The 19,224-nt window shown below is 48.7% G+C and overlaps 2 protein-coding genes across 6 annotated transcripts in view; one reads left to right on the top strand and one right to left on the bottom strand.

Moving 5' to 3' along the window:
* Positions 1-19,224, bottom strand: part of cenpp (centromere protein P) — a 79,210-nt gene that overhangs the window by 2,300 nt on the left and 57,686 nt on the right. The gene's annotated exons all lie outside the window — the stretch shown is intronic.
* ecm2 (extracellular matrix protein 2, female organ and adipocyte specific) lies at positions 31-18,478 on the top strand. Of its 4 annotated transcripts, XM_056436486.1 has the most exons (13): positions 31-177; positions 1,439-2,462; positions 4,534-4,671; positions 4,923-5,084; positions 8,901-9,089; positions 10,469-11,218; positions 11,427-11,542; positions 11,873-12,008; positions 12,128-12,285; positions 12,931-13,070; positions 13,276-13,388; positions 13,995-14,208; positions 15,787-18,478. In XM_056436486.1, exons 3-13 carry the CDS (start codon positions 4,536-4,538, stop codon positions 15,956-15,958), a joined length of 2,286 nt encoding a protein of 761 aa, XP_056292461.1. In that variant the 5' UTR covers positions 31-177; positions 1,439-2,462; positions 4,534-4,535; the 3' UTR covers positions 15,959-18,478. The 4 variants fall into 4 exon arrangements, with proteins under 4 accessions (XP_056292461.1, XP_056292460.1, XP_056292463.1 ...); XM_056436485.1 differs by lacking the exon at positions 31-177 and having other exon boundaries at positions 1,301-2,462; XM_056436488.1 differs by lacking the exons at positions 31-177; positions 8,901-9,089 and having other exon boundaries at positions 1,301-2,462; positions 10,430-11,218.

A 19,224-nucleotide genomic window follows, 5' to 3' on the forward strand; every position in this document is an offset into this window, starting at 1 on the left:
AGGAGGCGCTGCAACACAAACTGAACCTGGAGAGAATCCGTTGTGTTTGTTCACTTCACAGCCGAAAGGTTGAAGAACTTCTGTTCTTTGTTTCTGGAACAGACGACGTTCAGGGAGAAGAGACGCTTGCTTCAGTTGTTAGGGGCGTGTCCTACATGCGAGGGGTGTATCCCACAGGTGAGGGGCGTGTCCTAAAGGTGTGGGGTGTGTCCTAAATGTGTGGGGCGTGTACTACATGTGAGGGGCGTGTCATACAGGTGAGGGCCGTGTCATACAGGTGAGGGGTGTGTCTAGGTGACAACCAAGAGGCATTTGAGAGAGATACCAGAGAGAGAGAGAGAGAGAGAGAGAGAGAGGAGAGAGAGACCAGAGAGACCAGAGAGAGAGAGAGGGATCAGAGAGAGAGAGAGAGAGGAATCAGAGAGAGACCAGAGAGAGAGAGAGACCAGAGAGAGAGAGAGGGATCAGAGAGAGACCAGAGAGAGAGAGAGACCAGAGAGAGAGAGAGGGATCAGAGAGAGAGAGAGACCAGAGAGAGAGAGGAATCAGAGAGAGATCAGAGAGAGAGAGAGACCAGAGAAAGAGAAGGATCAGAGAGAGACCAGAGAGAGAGAGGGATCAGAGAGAGACCAGAGAGAGAGAGACCAGAGAGAGAGAGAGGAATCAGAGAGAGATCAGAGAGAGACCAGAGAAAGAGAGGGATCAGAGAGAGACCAGAGAGAGAGAGAGACCAGAGAGAGAGAGAGGGATCAGAGAGAGACCAGAAGGAGAGATAGAACAGAGAGAGAGAGAGACCAGAGTCCAAAGAGAGAGGGACCAGAGAGAGAGAGAGAGAGAGAGAGGCACCATGTTGTTTATGTCGGTCTGTTCTGTGATTCTGGTTCAGTATCAACTTGTTCGTCATTTTAATATATATGACACATCATTTCTCAGAGACTGTCCAACATGTCCTCTCTCCTCCCTCCCTCCTCTCTGCTCAGTCCTCCCTCCTTTCTCCTCTCTTCAGTCCTCTCTCCTCCCTCCTCCCTCTTCAGTCCTCTCTCCTCCCTCCTCCCTCCTCCCTCTTCAGTCCTCCCTCCTCCCTCTTCAGTCTCCCTCCTCCCTCTTCAGTCTCTCTCCTCTCCCCTCCCTCCTCTCTCCTCCCTCTTCAGTCCTCTCTCCTCCTTCCTCCCTCTTCAGTCCTCCCTCCTCCCTCTTCAGTCTCCCTCCTCCCTCTTCAGTCCTCTCTCCTCCTTCCTCCCTCTTCAGTCCTCCCTCCTCTCTCTTCAGTCCTCCCTCCTCCCTCTTCAGTCCTCTCTCCTCCCTCCTCTCTCTTCAGTCTCTCTCCTCTCTCCTCCCTCCTCAGAGTCTCTTACTGGAAAAGGACAAACTCAATCAAGCGACTCATGAACTATTTACATCTTCTCCATCGTAAACATCTGTTTCCTTTCTTCGTCAGACATCTTTGTAAACGAAGCGTCTGGAGCCAACAAATAAAGGAATAAAGACTTCACTGGAGGTTCTGAGGCCACGGGACGCTTCAGGAACTGATCAGCAGAAACACTGAGCATGTAAAGAGACTCCGGTCGGAGCCCTGGACCTATCAGAAGGACTTCTTATTCCTGCACTATATAAATATAAATATGAAGATATATAAATATATATAAATAAATATATATATTCAAGCACTTTCAAAGATTATTTAAAGTCTATTTCAGGGATTTATGAAATGAAACAATGTTCTGTCGTTCATCTTCTCAACCCAAACACATCTGCCCAGTGACTCCTGAACATTAAACACTTATACAACGTTTAGTACCACACATTTGTAATTAAACACCGTGGTAACTGATGTGTGTGTTCTTCTGACACTGAGACTTTACTTGTTGGTGGTAATAATGATATTGTTGTTTTCCTCTTCCTCCTCTCATCGTCATGGTGACTCATCATCAATCATTCAGTTCAGGAGCTTTTTACTGACTTCTCCTCGCTCTGTGAAAAGCTTTTCACGTGAAGGCTTCTCCCCCACATGGAAGTGAGATGTTTGTTCTGGTGTGACCTCTGACCTCTGCCCTCCTTCACCTCCTCATCCCCTCATTCTGACCTTTCGTGTTTCATATTTAACACACCGCCTCCTCTTTGTGTCCTTGTGAAGGTTCTGCAGCGAGTTGGCAACATCGTCCTCAGACAGGAAGACACGTCAGACCTGTCTCTCTCTCTCTCCATTAATCTCTCTCTCTCTCTCTCCTTTACTCTCTCTCTCTCTTTGTCTCCGCTGCAGAACAAATCCTGACCTTCCCCTCAAAGCTCTATCGGCCTGCTCGCTCCACACAACCTTTCTACAATCAGCCACACACACACACACACACACACACACACACACACACACACACACCTCAACTGGAGCTCCTGCAGAACCGGAGGAGGAGGCAAGAGGGAGGAAGAATTTGGCCTCAAGTCTCGCAGCTGCCTTCAAACTGCTGGTAAGTTAACGTCTGTCTGTCGGCTCCTCCTCCCCTCCTCTTCCTTTCTCTCTCTCTTTCTCTCTCTATGTGGAGATGTTTTGTAAACAGTTGTTTGGGTGCTGTGGATCTTCATCACAGCTCCAAAAGAAAACAACAATAAGGACTTTGTAACTGAAACTTCAGCGACCGGTTCCTCCCGTGAGGACCATGAACTCGTCTCTCCTCTCCGCCAACTCGACGAGTGAAGAGTGGAGAGTGGAGAGTGGAGAGTGGAGAGTGAAGAGTGAAGAGTGGAGAGTGGAGAGTGGAGAGTGGAGAGTGAAGAGTGGAGAGTGGAGAGTGAAGAGTGGAGAGTGGAGAGTGGAGAGTGGAGAGTGGAGAGTGAAGAGTGGAGAGTGAAGTGTGGAGAGTGAAGAGTGGAGAGTGAAGAGTGAAGTGTGGAGAGTGAAGAGTGAAGAGTGGAGAGTGAAGAGTGGAGAGTGAAGAGGACATTTGTGGACATTTCTCAATAATTATCTAAACAAATAAAAACTAACTTCTAGATAAATAAACAGTTTAAACTGAAAATACTGAACCCGGTCCAGAACCCGGTCTACGAGACCTGAACCCGGTCTGAACCACTTCCTCCCTCATCTGACCCGCTTCAGTCTGGACTCACATCGCCTCTCACAGCCTCTTCATTCTGTCCTCTGGAAGTCTCTCCGTCTGTTCCTGCTCATCCAGAAACTGAACTGCTGAATACTTTCCATCTCTCTCCCTCCCTCTGATTTCTCCAGAGAGAGAGAGAGAGAGAGAGAGAGAGAGAGAGAGAGAGAGACACAGAGAGAGAGAGAGAGACACAGAGAGAGACACACAGAGAGAGACACACAGAGAGAGAGAGGGGGGGCGGATACTTATGTTATGCTATGCGCTGCTGCTCTGAGGAAACTTCTTGGGAGTAAACTAATTATTGTTTAACTTGTTAAAATCACAAAGCTTTAAACGCTGTAGATAAACTCATAAATACTGATTCTTATATTTTAATTCCATACCGACCATGTTTCACTCGGACTACCCTCATCGTCCCATTGACACGAGGCGTTGAACTCTTGAGTGTAATTGTATAGAACACACACGCATATATACACACACACGCACATATACACAAACATACATATATACAGACACACACATAAATACACACACATAAATACACACACATAAATACACACACACATATATATACACACACACTTCAGAGACATGTCTGTTGAGCTCAGCTGTGTTTGGGTATTTTAATAAAACCGCCATGTGCCGTGTGCACCATCCCAACTAATCAGAAGCTCCTCCGGTTTAACACGACAGCTCCCAGCATGCACTGGGGCAGAGGAGCGACATCTTATTATTGTTATTGAGGCCGATATGAAGAACGTGTTGAATCTGCTCCAAATATCAGGTGTGTGAACGTGTCTGCTTTAATAATGACAGGACTGCTGTGTATAGACTAGTCATTACACACACACACACACACACACACACACACACACACACACACACACACACACACACACACACACACACACACACACACACACACACACACACACACACACACACACACACACACACACACACACACACACACACACACAGCTATATGAGGGCGCGCAGCAGCACTGGCAGCTCTTTTCCCAGGAAGCTGCTGCAGGTAAAATCCTCTTCATTACCTGTTTGCCTCCAGTTATTTGAAGCTGCTGGTTTCTGTGATTAATCTGGATTCAAACTTTAACTGAACCTGAAGGCCGTCGGCTGCTCGAGTGTTTATGAAGTTATGATTTACAACATGGTGGAAGAATTAACACTTGTATATCTTCTTTGGTCTGATTTACCTGCGGAGGAACCCGTGGCTCTAGGGCTGGCTGTTGAACCCATTTTCAAAACTGTACGGAGGCTCTTGTTTCAAATTAGAATTGTTTTATTTGAGAGGTTCGTAGAACAAGTAGTTTGTATTTGTCAACGTGAGGCTTTGAAGAAGCTCTCGGTCAACCATCAAGAGGTGCCTCTCCATCACCATGGAGGTAACCTGGTCCTGGTCTCCGCTGCTCTGCAGGGATGAGGTGGTGGTGGCTGATGGCGGCCTCTCTGTGGCTGCTGCTGGTCGTGACCGCCTCCAACGGCCAGACCGGGAGCCGACCTCACAACCAGGAGAGAGACCTCCGCCGGGCGAAGAGGAAGAGGGACGGGCAAGGTGAGAGAACATCGCCATGAGGGATCGTTAGCCTCCATGAGGGATCGTTAGCCTCCATGAGGGATCTTTAGCCTAAAGGACCTTCATGAGGGATCTTTAGCCTTCATGAGGGATCTTTAGCCTTCATGAGGGATCTTTAGCCTCCATGAGGGATCCACTGAAGGGAAGAAGTACGTAAGGTGAAGTTCTGGCTGCTAGAAGACGAGCCGTCCGTCAGAATCCTCCATCCTCCATGTGACCGTGTGTTGCAGGTCCTTTGCGGGCCAGAGCGGGGCGCTCTAAGCCTCTAGAGATCAGACTGGTTCCTGGTCCCGGGGAACCCAAGGAGCCTGGAGACCACCAAGGAAACCCTCTGGTCATGAAGTCCTACAAGAACCTTCAAGAACAGCACTCCACCTACAACGTTCTCCCAGGTCAGTGGCACAGGAGACTCACACAGCCTTGAACTGGGTGAATGGGACCAGAGACTCAACCTTAACCCGGGTTAGTGAGTCTCTACAGATGCTCTGATACATCTGATTTATTGTGTATTGGGCATCACTCCTCCAAAATAGATCTACAGTAATTATTGTTTTTTATATATATTTTTGTCATTAAGTCTATAAAAGAACTTCCTGATGGAAATAAAAAGTAGAGCAATGGAATTAACGTGTGCATATTAGCCTTACACCCGGTGTCAAATAAAATAAACATCTGTATATGTGCACATGGGAATCAATCCAAAAATAATCCTATAAAAGCCTGTTTTAATAAAAATAAATAAAATGGATTTAAACTAACGGCTGTATCAGTTTTCAAAACAACTGATCCCTTGCTAAACCCCGCCCCCTATTGATCCTCTGCCATCAGTCAGTCACCATGGAGCTGACGGACAGAAGGGTCAACAATAACAACAACCAACAACAATCTTCCAGTGAAGTAAACAGGAAGTGACCACAGGGCTTCAGCATCATGACTTCTGTTGCAGCTCATGAGCAGAAGGAAAAAACATCTGTGGGAAAAGAGCTCAGGAGAAAATAAGAGACGAGGACAAAGACTTTTAAGAAGGACCTCAAAGCCTCGGTTCAAACAATACAGCCGGCGTTATGTAATTAGAAGGCCGGTCGCTGCAGGGCGACTGAGATCTGAGGACATCTAGAACCTCGTGTGCTCAAACAGACCCGACTGTGATGTCACGACTCCGGTCAGACGGCTACGGGACTACGGTCGGACGGCTACGGGACTACGGTCAGACGGCTACGGGACTACGGTCAGACGACTACGGTCAGACGGCTACGGTCGGACGACTACGGTCGGACGGCTACGGGACTACGTTCAGACGGCTAGGGTCGGACAGCTACGGTCGGACGGCTACGGTCAGACGGCTACGGTCAGACGGCTACGGTCGGACGGCTACGGTCGGACGGCTACGGGACTACGTTCAGACGGCTAGGGTCGGACGACTACGGTCGGACGGCTAGGGTCGGACGACTACGGTCGGACGGCTACGGTCAGACGGCTAGGGTCGGACGTCTACGGTCGGACGTCTACGGTCGGACGTCTACGGTCGGACGGCTAGGGTCGGACGGCTAGGGTCGGACGACTACGGTCGGACGGCTACGGTCGGACGGCTACGGTCGGACGGCTACGGTCGGACGTCTACGGTCGGATGTCTACGGTCGGACGGCTACGGTCGGACGACTACGGTCGGACGGCTACGGTCGGACGGCTACGGTCGGACGGCTACGGTCGGACGGCTACGGTCAGACGGCTACGGTCAGACGGCTACGGTCGGACGGCTACGGTCGGACGTCTACGGTCGGACGTCTACGGTCGGACGGCTACGGTCGGACGGCTACGGTCAGACGGCTACGGTCGGACGGCTACGGTCGGACGGCTACGGTCGGACGGCTACGGTCGGACGGCTAGGGTCGGACGACTACGGTCGGACGGCTACGGTCGGACGGCTACGGTCGGACGTCTACGGTCGGACGGCTACGGTCGGACGTCTACGGTCGGACGTCTACGGTCGGACGGCTAGGGTCGGACGTCTACGGTCGGACGGCTACGGTCGGACGGCTACGGTCGGACGGCTACGGTCGGACGTCTACGGTCGGACGGCTACGGTCGGACGTCTACGGTCGGACGGCTACGGTCGGACGGCTACGGTCGGACGTCTACGGTCGGACGACTACGGTCGGACGTCTACGGTCGGATGTCTACGGTCGGACGACTACGGTCGGACGTCTACGGTCGGACGGCTACGGTCGGACGGCTACGGTCGGACGGCTACGGTCGGACGTCTACGGTCGGATGTCTACGGTCGGACGGCTACGGTCGGACGTCTACGGTCGGACGTCTACGGTCGGACGGCTAGGGTCGGACGTCTACGGTCGGACGGCTACGGTCGGACGCTACGGTCGGACGCTACGGTCGGACGTCTAGGGTCGGACGTCTACGGTCGGACGGCTACGGTCGGACGTCTACGGTCGGACGGCTACGGTCGGACGACTACGGTCGGACGACTACGGTCGGACGTCTACGGTCGGACGGCTACGGTCGGACGTCTACGGTCGGACGGCTACGGTCGGACGCTACGGTCGACGTACGGTCGGACGCTACGGTCGGACGTCTACGGTCGGACGCTACGGTCGGACGGCTACGGTCGACGCTACGGTCGGACGCTACGGTCGGACGCTCACGGTCGGACGGCTACGGTCGGACGGCTACGGTCGGACGGCTAGGGTCGGACGTCTACGGTCGGACGTCTACGGTCGGACGTCTACGGTCGGACGTCTACGGTCGGACGGCGCTTTCCAGCCGTGAACCAGGATAAGTTAGGACTTGATGTCGGCTCTAAATGGAGATTGTGTAGTTTTTACTCAAGTGTTCTATGTGTTTCCATCATCGAGACTCTTCTAAATATTTTGAGGCATATTTTAATAACTTTTTTTTTAAATTACAAAAATTACCGTACATCCTCTGGTGCCTCCCACCTTGAGTTATACATATTTACATAATTACTTTTAATCATTTAAGTTATCAAAACAAGACGGACGTCATCTTCAGATGTATATTTTGTCCGACCAGTAGTCCCTAAAAAAAAAAAAGAACTTTATAATGAACTTATAAAACACAGAAAAGCAGAACGTCGTCTCATTGGAGGAGCTGCTATACATAAATTGGTGTTTTTAAAGATTGAAACTGTTAACAATTAACGTTCTAGTCAATCCCCGATTGGACTGTTTCTCTGCTGGTGAAACACATCGGAGCCTCAGAGGACATCGGGCTGCGGGCGCCGTGCCGTTCACACAAAACCTGCAATCTACCGGACAGTCCAGATATTCACCGGCGGCGAGATGATATTGCGCGTAGAAAATAAAAGCTCTAAAGTGTGTGTTAAAGTGTGTGTGCTCCAGCAGAGATGACAGGGTCTCAGGGAGACGGAGCGCGTTAGGAGGGAGGCTGTTGACAGAGACGCGAGCTGAGCCTCCTAACTACCTGTGTTGCTATGGACGCCCCAAAGAGCATACCATTACACGAGAGATGACAGGGGGGCGGCTCACCAGACACAAAGGGCCTCTGAGCGCCGCGTCCCGGCGGAGCGCCGGCTGCTCCCCTGACTCACCTCCGCTCCGGGTCCGGTGTTGAAAGGAGGCGTTAATGCGGAGGGCGGAGCTTCAAACCACCGCTTTGTCTAAAGTACAGGCCCAACACACGGCAATTACTGCAGCTGGGCTGCTGGGGAGGACGAGGAGGGTCATGTGACCCCACAGGGTTTAAGTCTGCTTTGTTCTAGAACGTCGAATCCTATTGGCTCACTGATCCAACTCAATGACAGTTTCCTCACTGGCGATGGGACCCGATATTGACCCGTATTGACCCGTATTGACCTGTATTGACCTGTCTTGACCTGTATTGACCCGTCTTGACCTGTCTTGACCTGTATTGACCCGTCTTGACTTGTATTGACCCGTCTTGACCCCTATTGACCTGTATTGACCCGTATTGACCCGTCTTGACCTGTATTGACCTGTATTGACCCGTCTTGACCTGTATTGACCCGTCTTGACCCGTCTTGACTTGTATTGACCCGTCTTGACCCGTCTTGACCTGTATTGACCCGTATTGACCCGTCTTGACCTGTCTTGACTTGTATTGACCCGTATTGACCTGTATTGACCTGTCTTGACCTGTATTGACCCGTCTTGACCTGTCTTGACCTGACGGTGGCGTGTCTGTGCTTCCAGGTAAGCAGGGCCAGTGTGTGTTCCGGGGTCTGACCATGTTCCACCAGGCCGTCTGGTCCCCGGAGCCCTGTGTGACGTGTCTGTGCAGCGGCGGGCGGGCGGCGTGTGACGAGGTCGCCTGTCCCACAATGCACTGCCACCTCCCCGTCACGCCGGCCGGGGAGTGCTGCTCCATCTGCATGGAGTCAGGTAGAGACGCAACATGTGGCCACGCCATGGTGCAACATGGAGAGGCCACGGAGAGGACGGGGCTGTCTGTGAAGGGTCCAGGTGTTACTGGACTGAGTTCTACCGTTGGTCCATTTGATCCAACGCGACACACGTCTCCTGTGATGAATTAGATAAACAGTTTCCATCTCCGAGGCCTCGGCATGTTGCTTCTTAGTCCCATCATGGCTTTGAATTAAAAAAAATGTCTCGAGCACATTTTTGGGTCGGTTCAACACGCACATGTTGTGAGAGTGTCAACAGGTCTGTCTGTTGGGAGACACCACATGTTGTTCTCGACATGTCCGGGGGTCGGCTTCAGCTCGCTGTCAACTCAACCCCGTCAGACTCTGAATCCACAGCGAAGACAAATTCTCCGGTTCTTAATACTTTACAACATGTGGGAGGTGACAGGTACTGCAGTGGTTGTGTTGACAGTCATGAAGTCGTGGCTCAGTCATACATGCACCGCTACCGTGTGCATGTATGGAGGATCAGAGAAGTCATGTTGTCGGTGGCGCATCGCGGCGTTGATGAATTACAACGATGACGCAATAACCCTGGACACATGTTCACATCTGGATCAGTACCCTGTTTGAAAACTGTGTGTAAAAACACTGGAAGCTGTTTTATATGTTGTCAAAGTGACACGGAGGGGTCGGCTAACAGATAACACGTTGCCCATGCCGTCTCCATGGTAACCAGCATTATCATCAGCCGGCTCCTGACCTCTGAGTCTTTGAACACGTCGTAGGCTGGGTTCAAAACCATCGGGAAAGTAAATGTTTGACGACCAAGTCTATAAATCTTTACGGATACAAGACAGGCGTGTGTTCTCTTCCACGCTGGACGTCTCTGTTGGTTTCGTGATATGAAACAGCTTCACGTGTCGACAGCGAGCTGAGGCTGCTCTCAATGACTCACACCGTGAGCTCAGTGTCAGCTAAAGACCAACTTCAGCTGACAGTTCAGTGGGATCCGGTCCAGACCGGTCGACAGCAGCCCTCTGCTCTGTAGCGACAACAAGCTGGTCTGTCTGCCTGTCTGTCTCTCTGTCTGTCTCTCTGTATGTCTGTCTGTGTCTCTGCCTGTCTGTCTGTCTCTCTGTCTGTCTGTCTGTCTGCAGCACTAACACACAGCCGTCTGTCTGTCTATCTCCATCCTGTATCTTCTCTTTTAGTTGTCTTTATTTCTTCCTCCTCTTCTTCTTCTTCTTCTCCTCTTTCTATCCCCTTCTTCCTTCTTTCTATCCCTGTCAACTTCTTATTTCCTCTCGACCACCTCCTGCCCTCTGATTGGCTGCCACCCTACACTCACCCAAGACCCCGACCTCAGCCTTGACCTTTCTGGTGACTCCCCAGTTCCCAACGACCGCGGTGAGGCAAAGACCCCGCTGACTCAGGAGGAGATCCAGCGTATCTTCTGGCGGGAGGAAGAGGAGCACCGCCTGCAGGAGGACCGCCTGAGGAAGAAGGATGAGGCGAGGAAGATGAGGAGGAAGCAGAGGAAGGATCAGGCGGAGAAACAAAGGAAGATAGTGGAGGGGAAGAGGAGGGATGAGGAGAAGGCGCTGAGGCTGCAGGTGGAGAAGGAGGAGGAGGAGTGGAGGAGGCATGTGGAGGGGGAGGAGAAGAGGAGGGAGGAGAAGAGGAGGAGACAGGATGAAGATCACAAGAGGCAGAAGGAGGCTGCAGAGAGAGACGCCTGGGAGAAGGAAAGGAAGCTAGAGGAGGAAAGGTGGAGACAGGAGGAGATGCTGAGGGAGCAACTCCTGGCTCTGGTGGAGGAGGAAGAAGAGCAGGAGCAGAAAAAGGTAGAGGAGGAGGTGTGGCTGAGAGGAGATGTGTTTGAGATGCTCCCAAAAGAACCCGAAGAACCCGACCTCCTCCCTGCCCCGATACCACAACCTCCTGCTGCGCCAGAGGAGGAACAGGAGGACATGGGAGCAGACGTGGAGGAGGCGGAGGAGGAGAGGGAGGAGGTGCTAGTGAACAGAGGAGGCCTCCCTCCAGGCTGCGACATCTCGGATGTCACTCTGACGTGCGACAACGCCAAACTCACGTACTTTCCCCCCCTGTCCATCCCTGAGCTCAAGTCTCTCAGTCTGGAGGGTAAGACACACACACACACACACACACACACAAATACACACACACAAATATACACACACACACACAAATACACACAAATACACACACACACAAATATACACACACACACACACACACACACACACAAATACACACACACACACACACACACAAATACACACACACACATGCACGCACACACACTGAACGAAGCTCTTCTGACCTGCAGGCAACAGCATCAGCAGCATCCCGGCCGAAGCCTTCAACGGCATCCCCAACCTGGAGTGGGTCAACCTCAAGAAAAACAAACTCTCCTCTGACAGCATCGACCGCAAAGCCTTCAAAGTAAGACGCCAAACCACGTTAGCCCTTCAGAATAAAACCACATTTTTTCCCCAATCATCACTCGGTTCTAGTTATTCTCTTGAGTCGACCAACGTGTGAAGAAAATAAATATGGGAGAAAATGATCAAAGACCGCGAGGCGTCAAATAGACCGTCAAGAACAGGAAGGAATAACAAATAACTTCATGTTTAAAAATACTTTCATGTTAAGCTTGTTTTTATATAAGCATTGACTGAAAGCTGGAATTCATAATTGCGGTATGAAGGGGTGCATTCAACTTCCCAGTTTCACCAGCGTGTGTGTGTGTGTGTGTGTGTGTGTGCGTGTCAGGGTCTGAAGATGCTGAGGCGCCTGTACTTGGACGGGAACCTTCTGGAAGCCGTGCCCGCTGGCCTTCCCCCGACGCTGCAGGAGCTGAAGGTCAGCGAGAACCAACTGAGGCGACTGGATGAAAACAGCTTCCGAGGTAACAGCCACAGCATCCCACAATGCACCTCTCCCCATAGAGCGTACCTCGTGATGAACTCTAATGCTTCGCCGTCGTGTTAGAAAGTCAAACGCGGTGAATTCCGTTTCATCTCTCAGGTCTGAGCAGCCTGGTGATCCTGGAGCTGGAGGGCAACTTGCTGAGCGAGGGCTCCGTGGATCCTCTGGCCTTCGCCCCCCTCGTCCAGCTCTCCTACCTCCGGATGGGCAGGAACCACTTCCGCACCATACCACAAGGCCTTCCCAGTTCCTTGCTGGTATGAAGTAATATCCCATTACATAACCCTTACAGGTTCATTCCCAACACTGGGAAACCTCACAGAGCCAGACGTGTGACTTTCGGTCTTAATAAGATCTACTGGATTCAAAAGCAAACGGCCGGCTGCTGCCTCGGTGGAACGGTTCAATGAGTTCGTGCTCTCTGCAGACGGCAGGTACTGCTTGGAGAAGAGCTCAAGACATAATTGATAATAATAGTAATGAGTTAAATCTTCTCTCAGTCAGTCAGGATTTTAGATTCGCTGATGCGTGAGTATCTGATGTCTGAACTCCTCCACTGAGTCAACTCAGCTCCTACTGGTGGGAAACCATGACGACCACCGGTTCACCACAAGCAGCAGCTTCACATCCACCTTCCAGCCAACCTCACGTTCTGAACTCAAGACTTCCTTCACCAAATACTGCAAACAAACGGCTTCAACTCATTGTTTAGGGTTAGATTATGGATCCAACCCGAAAGAGTCCCAACAAACCACAGAGCCTGAACCCAAAGCCCTCAGCTGGATGACGAGCTCATACCTCGTTTAGAACTAGAAGACGTTTAACATTAAATAACTTTACACACGGTACCGGCAATCGGAGCATTTCCCTCCCGTCCACCGTTTGGTTTCTTCCTCCTTCAGGAGTTGTACTTGGAGAACAACCTGATTGAGGAGATCTCAGAGACCGTCTTCAATCAGACCCACAGCCTGAACGTGGTTTCCTTGAGAAACAACCGGCTGGACGAGTCCCGGATCGCCCCGCTGGCCTGGATCAACCACAGGTCTGACCGTCACTCTCCCACAACTCGCTATTTAAATCCTCATATTCTCCGTCACCAACACATGTTTTTCATTCCACTTTCATAACGTCGTAAGCGGTTTCCAGCGTGTATTTTATCTTCCCTGACGCTTGTTTAAAAAGGGCCATCAAGGGCCGTCAATCGCTTCTCATTTCCTTCCTCCCCTCATCTTCCTCGTTCTCCGCAGGAACCTGGAGTCCATCGACCTTTCAAACAACGACCTTCACCTGGTTCCGTCGTACCTGCCCAGGTCTCTGGTCCACCTGGTGCTGGTGGGAAACAACATAGAGAGAATACCTGGTGGGTGGACCGTGTGACACCTGGCTGACAAACGCCTCCCAGATGGGATTATGGGTTTAATCTACAGCATGTTAAGAGCTGTGTGGTCAGGATGAAGGGTGTCATAGTTTAAAAACAACAAGACACGATAATCTGGACATCAAGTAAAAGCTGCTAGACACATTTATAACCCGTTACCACTGCAGGGAAAAAGTTCAGCGACTTCACTCGCCCACCAGACAGAGCAAATTAGAATAGAACTAGAATGGGAACTCGGTAGAGCGCAGACCTTCGCATATCACAAGATTGGACATTGAATTATGAACATTTTGGCATTAGTTGCATGCCAATTGGATAAGAAGATTTTGACCTTTTCATGACTTTGACCCGATCGATCCCAAAATCTAATCAAATGGTCCCCGGATAATAACCAATCATCCCACCAAATTTCATGCGATTCGGTTTAATACTTTTTGAGTTATGCGAGTAACACGCATACAAATAAATAAATAAATACACGGCGATCAAAACATAACCTTCCTCATTTTCAATGCGAAGGTAATTAGAAGTTAAAGAGTTTTTAACAGACGTGATAGTCGTGACATCGTTCCCCCCCGCCCCCCCCAGGTTTCGTCTTCGCCCACATGGAGCCGGGCATCGAGTACCTCTACCTCTCCTACAACAGACTGGACGGGGAGGCGATCGAGCCCGAGTCGTTCTTCGGCTCGTACCAGTCCATGGTGGAGCTGTGCCTGGACCACAACCAGCTGCTGTCGGTCCCGTCCGGCATCAACGAGATGACCAACCTGCACTTCCTCAGACTCAACGACAACAACATCAGGTACCGAGCCGGAGGACATGCATCATCCCGACCTCCCAATGCAGCTCGTCTTCACTGGGATCCATTATGAATCAGAACTGTGAGGCTAGTTCAGCATGTTGTCGTTTAGTTTGTTACCGTTATGTCATCTTTGTGTACGCTGTTATTGCTTCTGTTCTTTTTGACCACGTAAAGGAGACTTGAGGACCTTTTAAAGAGATATACAAATATAATGTACTATTGTTATGATGAATTCATCAACAAATTAGATTAATTCAAATGTACTGATGTTACTCTTTCAAACCCAGACGATTCTGTGGTAATATTTTGTCTTTTTAGAGGAGGAATTGAATCCTGTTTTTCATTAGATTCAGTTTTAAGAGACAAAACACATTTCCATGTCCTGGATGGAGTTCCCACAGATTTGATGAGGCCTGCATAGCGATAATTCACATTTTATGTCATCAATATTTTGCAACTGCTGTGAAATCTGTGATTTTAACATGACGAGTAAGTTGAAGGTCGAGTAATAACAGAAATTCATATCTACAGCAGGTTGTAGTGCTGATGAAGTTTGGAAAAGGTGTCTTTGATTTAATTTATGCAATATTTCTCAACACGTGAACACAAAGCCAAACACAGAACATTTCACTCTGTCATTTATGTCCGTTGCCATGACGTTTTGCTCAACAGGTGTCAAAACATTGAGGATATAATGAGTATAGATTGGAAAGAGCTTTGAAGAAAGTTTATGATTTTGGGCCCAGTGATGACTGGGCCCAAAAAAGCGACGTCCCACACACTAACGCCCTCGTGTTTGGGTTGATGACATCACCCGTAGGCTCACTCAGCTCGGTCACTTTCACCGATGAAGTTACTGTTACGCCTGAAAGACTTCCGCTTCCAGCTACGAGAGAGAACTCAAGAGCTGATCGGCCCGAGTTGCGAGATGACCGCCTCAAAGTTGAAATATTTCAACTCGGGGCGAAAATTGTGCCGCTGGAAACGCGTCGCTCACATCGCGTCGCCCCAAACGCGCCGCCTGGGAAAATATCGCGTCTATTGCAGCCACACGCGTCTGTACGTTGACTTCTCATGGGATTCGGTCGCGCGAAAAAATAGTTTTGCTTTTGATGTGAACGCACCTTTGGACTGACTCAGAGCGGCGATACACTTCAAAAGATTTTACGAAATGACCACATTTACATCCTGATGTAAAATACCAACCGGATCCGTTGGCCGACGACACTGATCGAGACCAGAGGGAGCACGAATCAAAGAGAGAGGAACGCCTCCTGAAGGGAACTCGATCTGAATCGTCTGAGATTCAAACAAAAGGCTAAACTGATAACAAATGTTGTTCCTGACATGAAGGAGCCAGCTGCATTCGTGGAGCGAACGGAAACCATCAAGTACAATCAGGATCATCAGCATCGCATTGAGACGTTACCTCATCCCATCGTTTGGCTGCTCCACGTGATAAAAGTCCACAGAATACAACCTGGAGTCTCAGGGAACCGAGATGTTTAAAGTTATGTGGCGTCTTTATAGACCCAATGATCGATTGATTGTCTGAACTGTAACTTTCTGGCGTTTCAGGAGCGTCCGTGACGAGAGCGTCTGCGACCCCAACCGCAAAGGAGACTCCACCCTGGTGGCCGTGAGGATGGAGAACAACTACATGGACCCCCAGAAGATCTCCCCCACAGCCTTCTCCTGCGTACGCTCCTCCTCCAGCGTGGTCCTGAAGCCACAGAAAACTGCAAAGTAACATTTAAAACCAGCAGTCAAAGCATCAGACTCATGTCCCCTCTCGAGATCCTCTGATGCTGTAATTGAAGAGACCCACAATAATAAGAACTCGCTTAGAAGAGAAGAAACTTAAACATGCGGAAAAATAAATGTAACTGTGGAAACTCAGCCGCCTTATTGTGAAGCTTTGTTCCAGACCGAACAGAGGTTCTTCCTCAGTCTGTTTCCCGGAGATCACAGAACTCCTTCAGACCTCACAATGAAACACATCTGTCTGCTTTAGTTAAAATGTAAAGCCCTTCTTCTAAATGGAAAGAACTCCTGCTCCCTACACAGTAAAAGGGAAACGCTCACAAAGAAATGGAAGGAATTCGATGAAACGACGTAATGTTTTAACAACCTCCACGCTCCGCTTCTCTGACGTCTCTTTCCGATGTCTTCTTTCATGAAGTCGGACATGGAAAGAAGCGTGAGACTCGTCCTCGGAGCTCTTCAGCTCATCCCTCTTGACAGATATACAGAATATAAAATGACGGGAGCCGACAGAAACTTCCTCTGGTGCAGTTTAACCGGACTGCTTGAGGAACGGTGATCTACAGGTCAGACTCCTCCCGCCGGAGGCCCCTCAACACACACATCAGGACACACAGATTAATAACTGCCGCCTTGTTTAAATATTGAATAGGAGACTTTTTAAATACAGTTGTTGCAGGTTTGCTTGAGACTTTCATGGAGATATGTAAAGTTATTGGCTACAGATGTGTTTTTCCCAACAGTAAATTCAAAATCTGTATTTGTTTTAACGATACTTTGCTTTTGGCTGGCCAACGTGCAGAAATGATATGACAACATGTGTATTTAATGTGTCAACAATCATATTCTACAGGTCAACATGTTACGATGGAACAATTCAAATAAACTTCACAATGTTCACATCACTGGCTGATTGATGAGATCCCAGCTACATTCACTTAATTAAACTAGAATGGGCACTCGGTAGAGCGCATACCTTCGCATATCACAAGATTGGGCATTGAATTATGAACATGTTGGCATTTTTTGCATGCCAATTGGTAAAAAGAAGATGTTGACCTTTTCATGACCTTGACCATGACCTTTGACTGGATCGATCCCAAAATCTAATCAAATGGTCCCCGGATAATAATCAATCATCCCACCAAATTTCATGCGATTCGGTTCAATACTTTTTTACTTATGCGAATAACACGCATACAAAGAAATAAATAAATAAATACACGGCGATCAAAACATAACCTTCCGCATTTTCAATGCGAAGGTAATGAAGACAACGTGGTTATAATAACCGCTCTGGTAGCCGTGAGGGGTCGCAAAGGTCCCTGGGACATAAATTAAATGAAAGCTCATAACCAATAACTGACTTTTAAAGGCTGAATATTGATATTTGAAAAAAAGAAAAGAACGATATAAAGCCAATATACATTTTATTAATGAATATGACCAAGATATGTAGTGAGCCGGACATTGTATAGCGCTCTCTGGTGGAAAATCGGACTAAGTAAATATGATGTGCTCCGTAGAGCTGGGGACCGGCCGGTTTTCATCCTCACGTTGCACAAAGCAAAATTAATTATTTGACCCCTAAACACGACCTCTTCCAAGCTGCATGTGAATATCTGAGAATAGTAACGGGTTGGGGGAGCGTAGGAACGACCCCCAAAGGAAACAGTTTCTAAATGAACTCAGACATATCTATATTCATATCTTACATACTTTATATTCCTACAAAGGTATTTTTGGACAATTTACCAGATGTACAGTGACGTAGTGCTGCTCTCGTCTGCACCTGAAGTGTTGGAGCAAGGCCACGGTTCCTCTGGTTGTCGAGGTCAACATGTTGACGACTGTGTGAGGAACACCTGACATGTATATCTGGGCAGGGTAGGAAAATTACATATTTTTTAGGGGGCAATTTTTTCCCCCACTGACTGAACTCCAGGGGCATTTAAAAAGAAATTGGGGGCACTTTTTGAAACTGTTTTTATGGTAATGTTCTGTTTTAATGTTGTTTCTATCTTTCATGCTTTTATCTTTTATTCTGTATTATTTTATTGTACAGTGACCTTCGGTGACTTGAAAGGCGCCTCCAAATGAAATGTATTATTATTATTACTTTTTTAAAATTGTGAAATAAGATTTTACCGTTGTTCAAAATAATAAATATACTTATTTAGGCTGACAGTATATGTGCAATTATCATCAATAATAAGACAATTAGGGAATAGTCTAATAGATTCTGGATCGGGTCATATAGGCCACGATGTTTTTGACAAGTTCATTAAATTATCATAATTATTAGGGGAAATTATGGGGGCATTTTTTCCCCTCTCCTATCTTACGGGCAGTTTTGCCCTTGTGTATTTACGATGCCGTTTCAGGGTATATCTGGTGGTTCAGTATCGGTTGCTTGGACATTATAATAATGTTTGTATGTGTGTTACGTTGTTTGTTGCATATGCGAATTGTGATTCATAAAAAAGTAAACAGAGAGAGAGAGAGAGATATGGGAAATATCCCAGAGTAAGTTTGTTCTATTGAGGTGCAAAATGCTTTTTTCTGAGAAGTTGGCTCTTTGGAAAATAGTCACAAGTCGTCATAAAGTTTATTATCTAGTCCTTAGAACATTTAATCACTGCTGTCCACACTCATCACTTGACTGTTAATTGTGGGACCGTTATTGTTTACAACTGTTTAGGAATCGGTGTATCCACAGAGAATTCTAACCTAAAAATGCAATATTTTAAGTGACGATGACAAAATGTGAGGAGGTGATTCAGAGGTCCGGAGCCGCGTGTTTCCATCTGGAATGCTGTGGAACACGTTGAGGGCTTTTCTTTTTAAAGGATGTGGACACTGAATGCAAATACTCAACGTATGCCGAGTCACGTCTGGCGACTATTAAAGGACGCGTGGTGATGAAATGCGGTAATCTTTGCGTCGCGTGTCCTCTCCCCTCATGCCACACACATGCAGCGGGAGCTGTAATTACCAGCGCCGAAAGCCAACTTCATCATCACATTTTCCTGTGGAAGCCTGAGGCCGAGGATCATTTACTGCGGGAGCAGACGAGGTGGAACGGGCGATTGGAAAAGAAAAGCTCAAATGTGAGGACGACGAAAACCTCAGCTCCCTCTTCGGTGAGAGAAGAGAAAGAGGACATACGAGACGACTATAGGCAGACAATCGTAAATCTAAAAAGTAGAAATGGCAATAAAGAACAACAATCGGCAATGCCGGCAGTCGTCA

Source organism: Pseudoliparis swirei, chromosome 18 (assembly GCF_029220125.1).
Source record: "Pseudoliparis swirei isolate HS2019 ecotype Mariana Trench chromosome 18, NWPU_hadal_v1, whole genome shotgun sequence".
In the NCBI taxonomy this organism is placed as follows: Eukaryota; Metazoa; Chordata; class Actinopteri; order Perciformes; family Liparidae; genus Pseudoliparis; species Pseudoliparis swirei.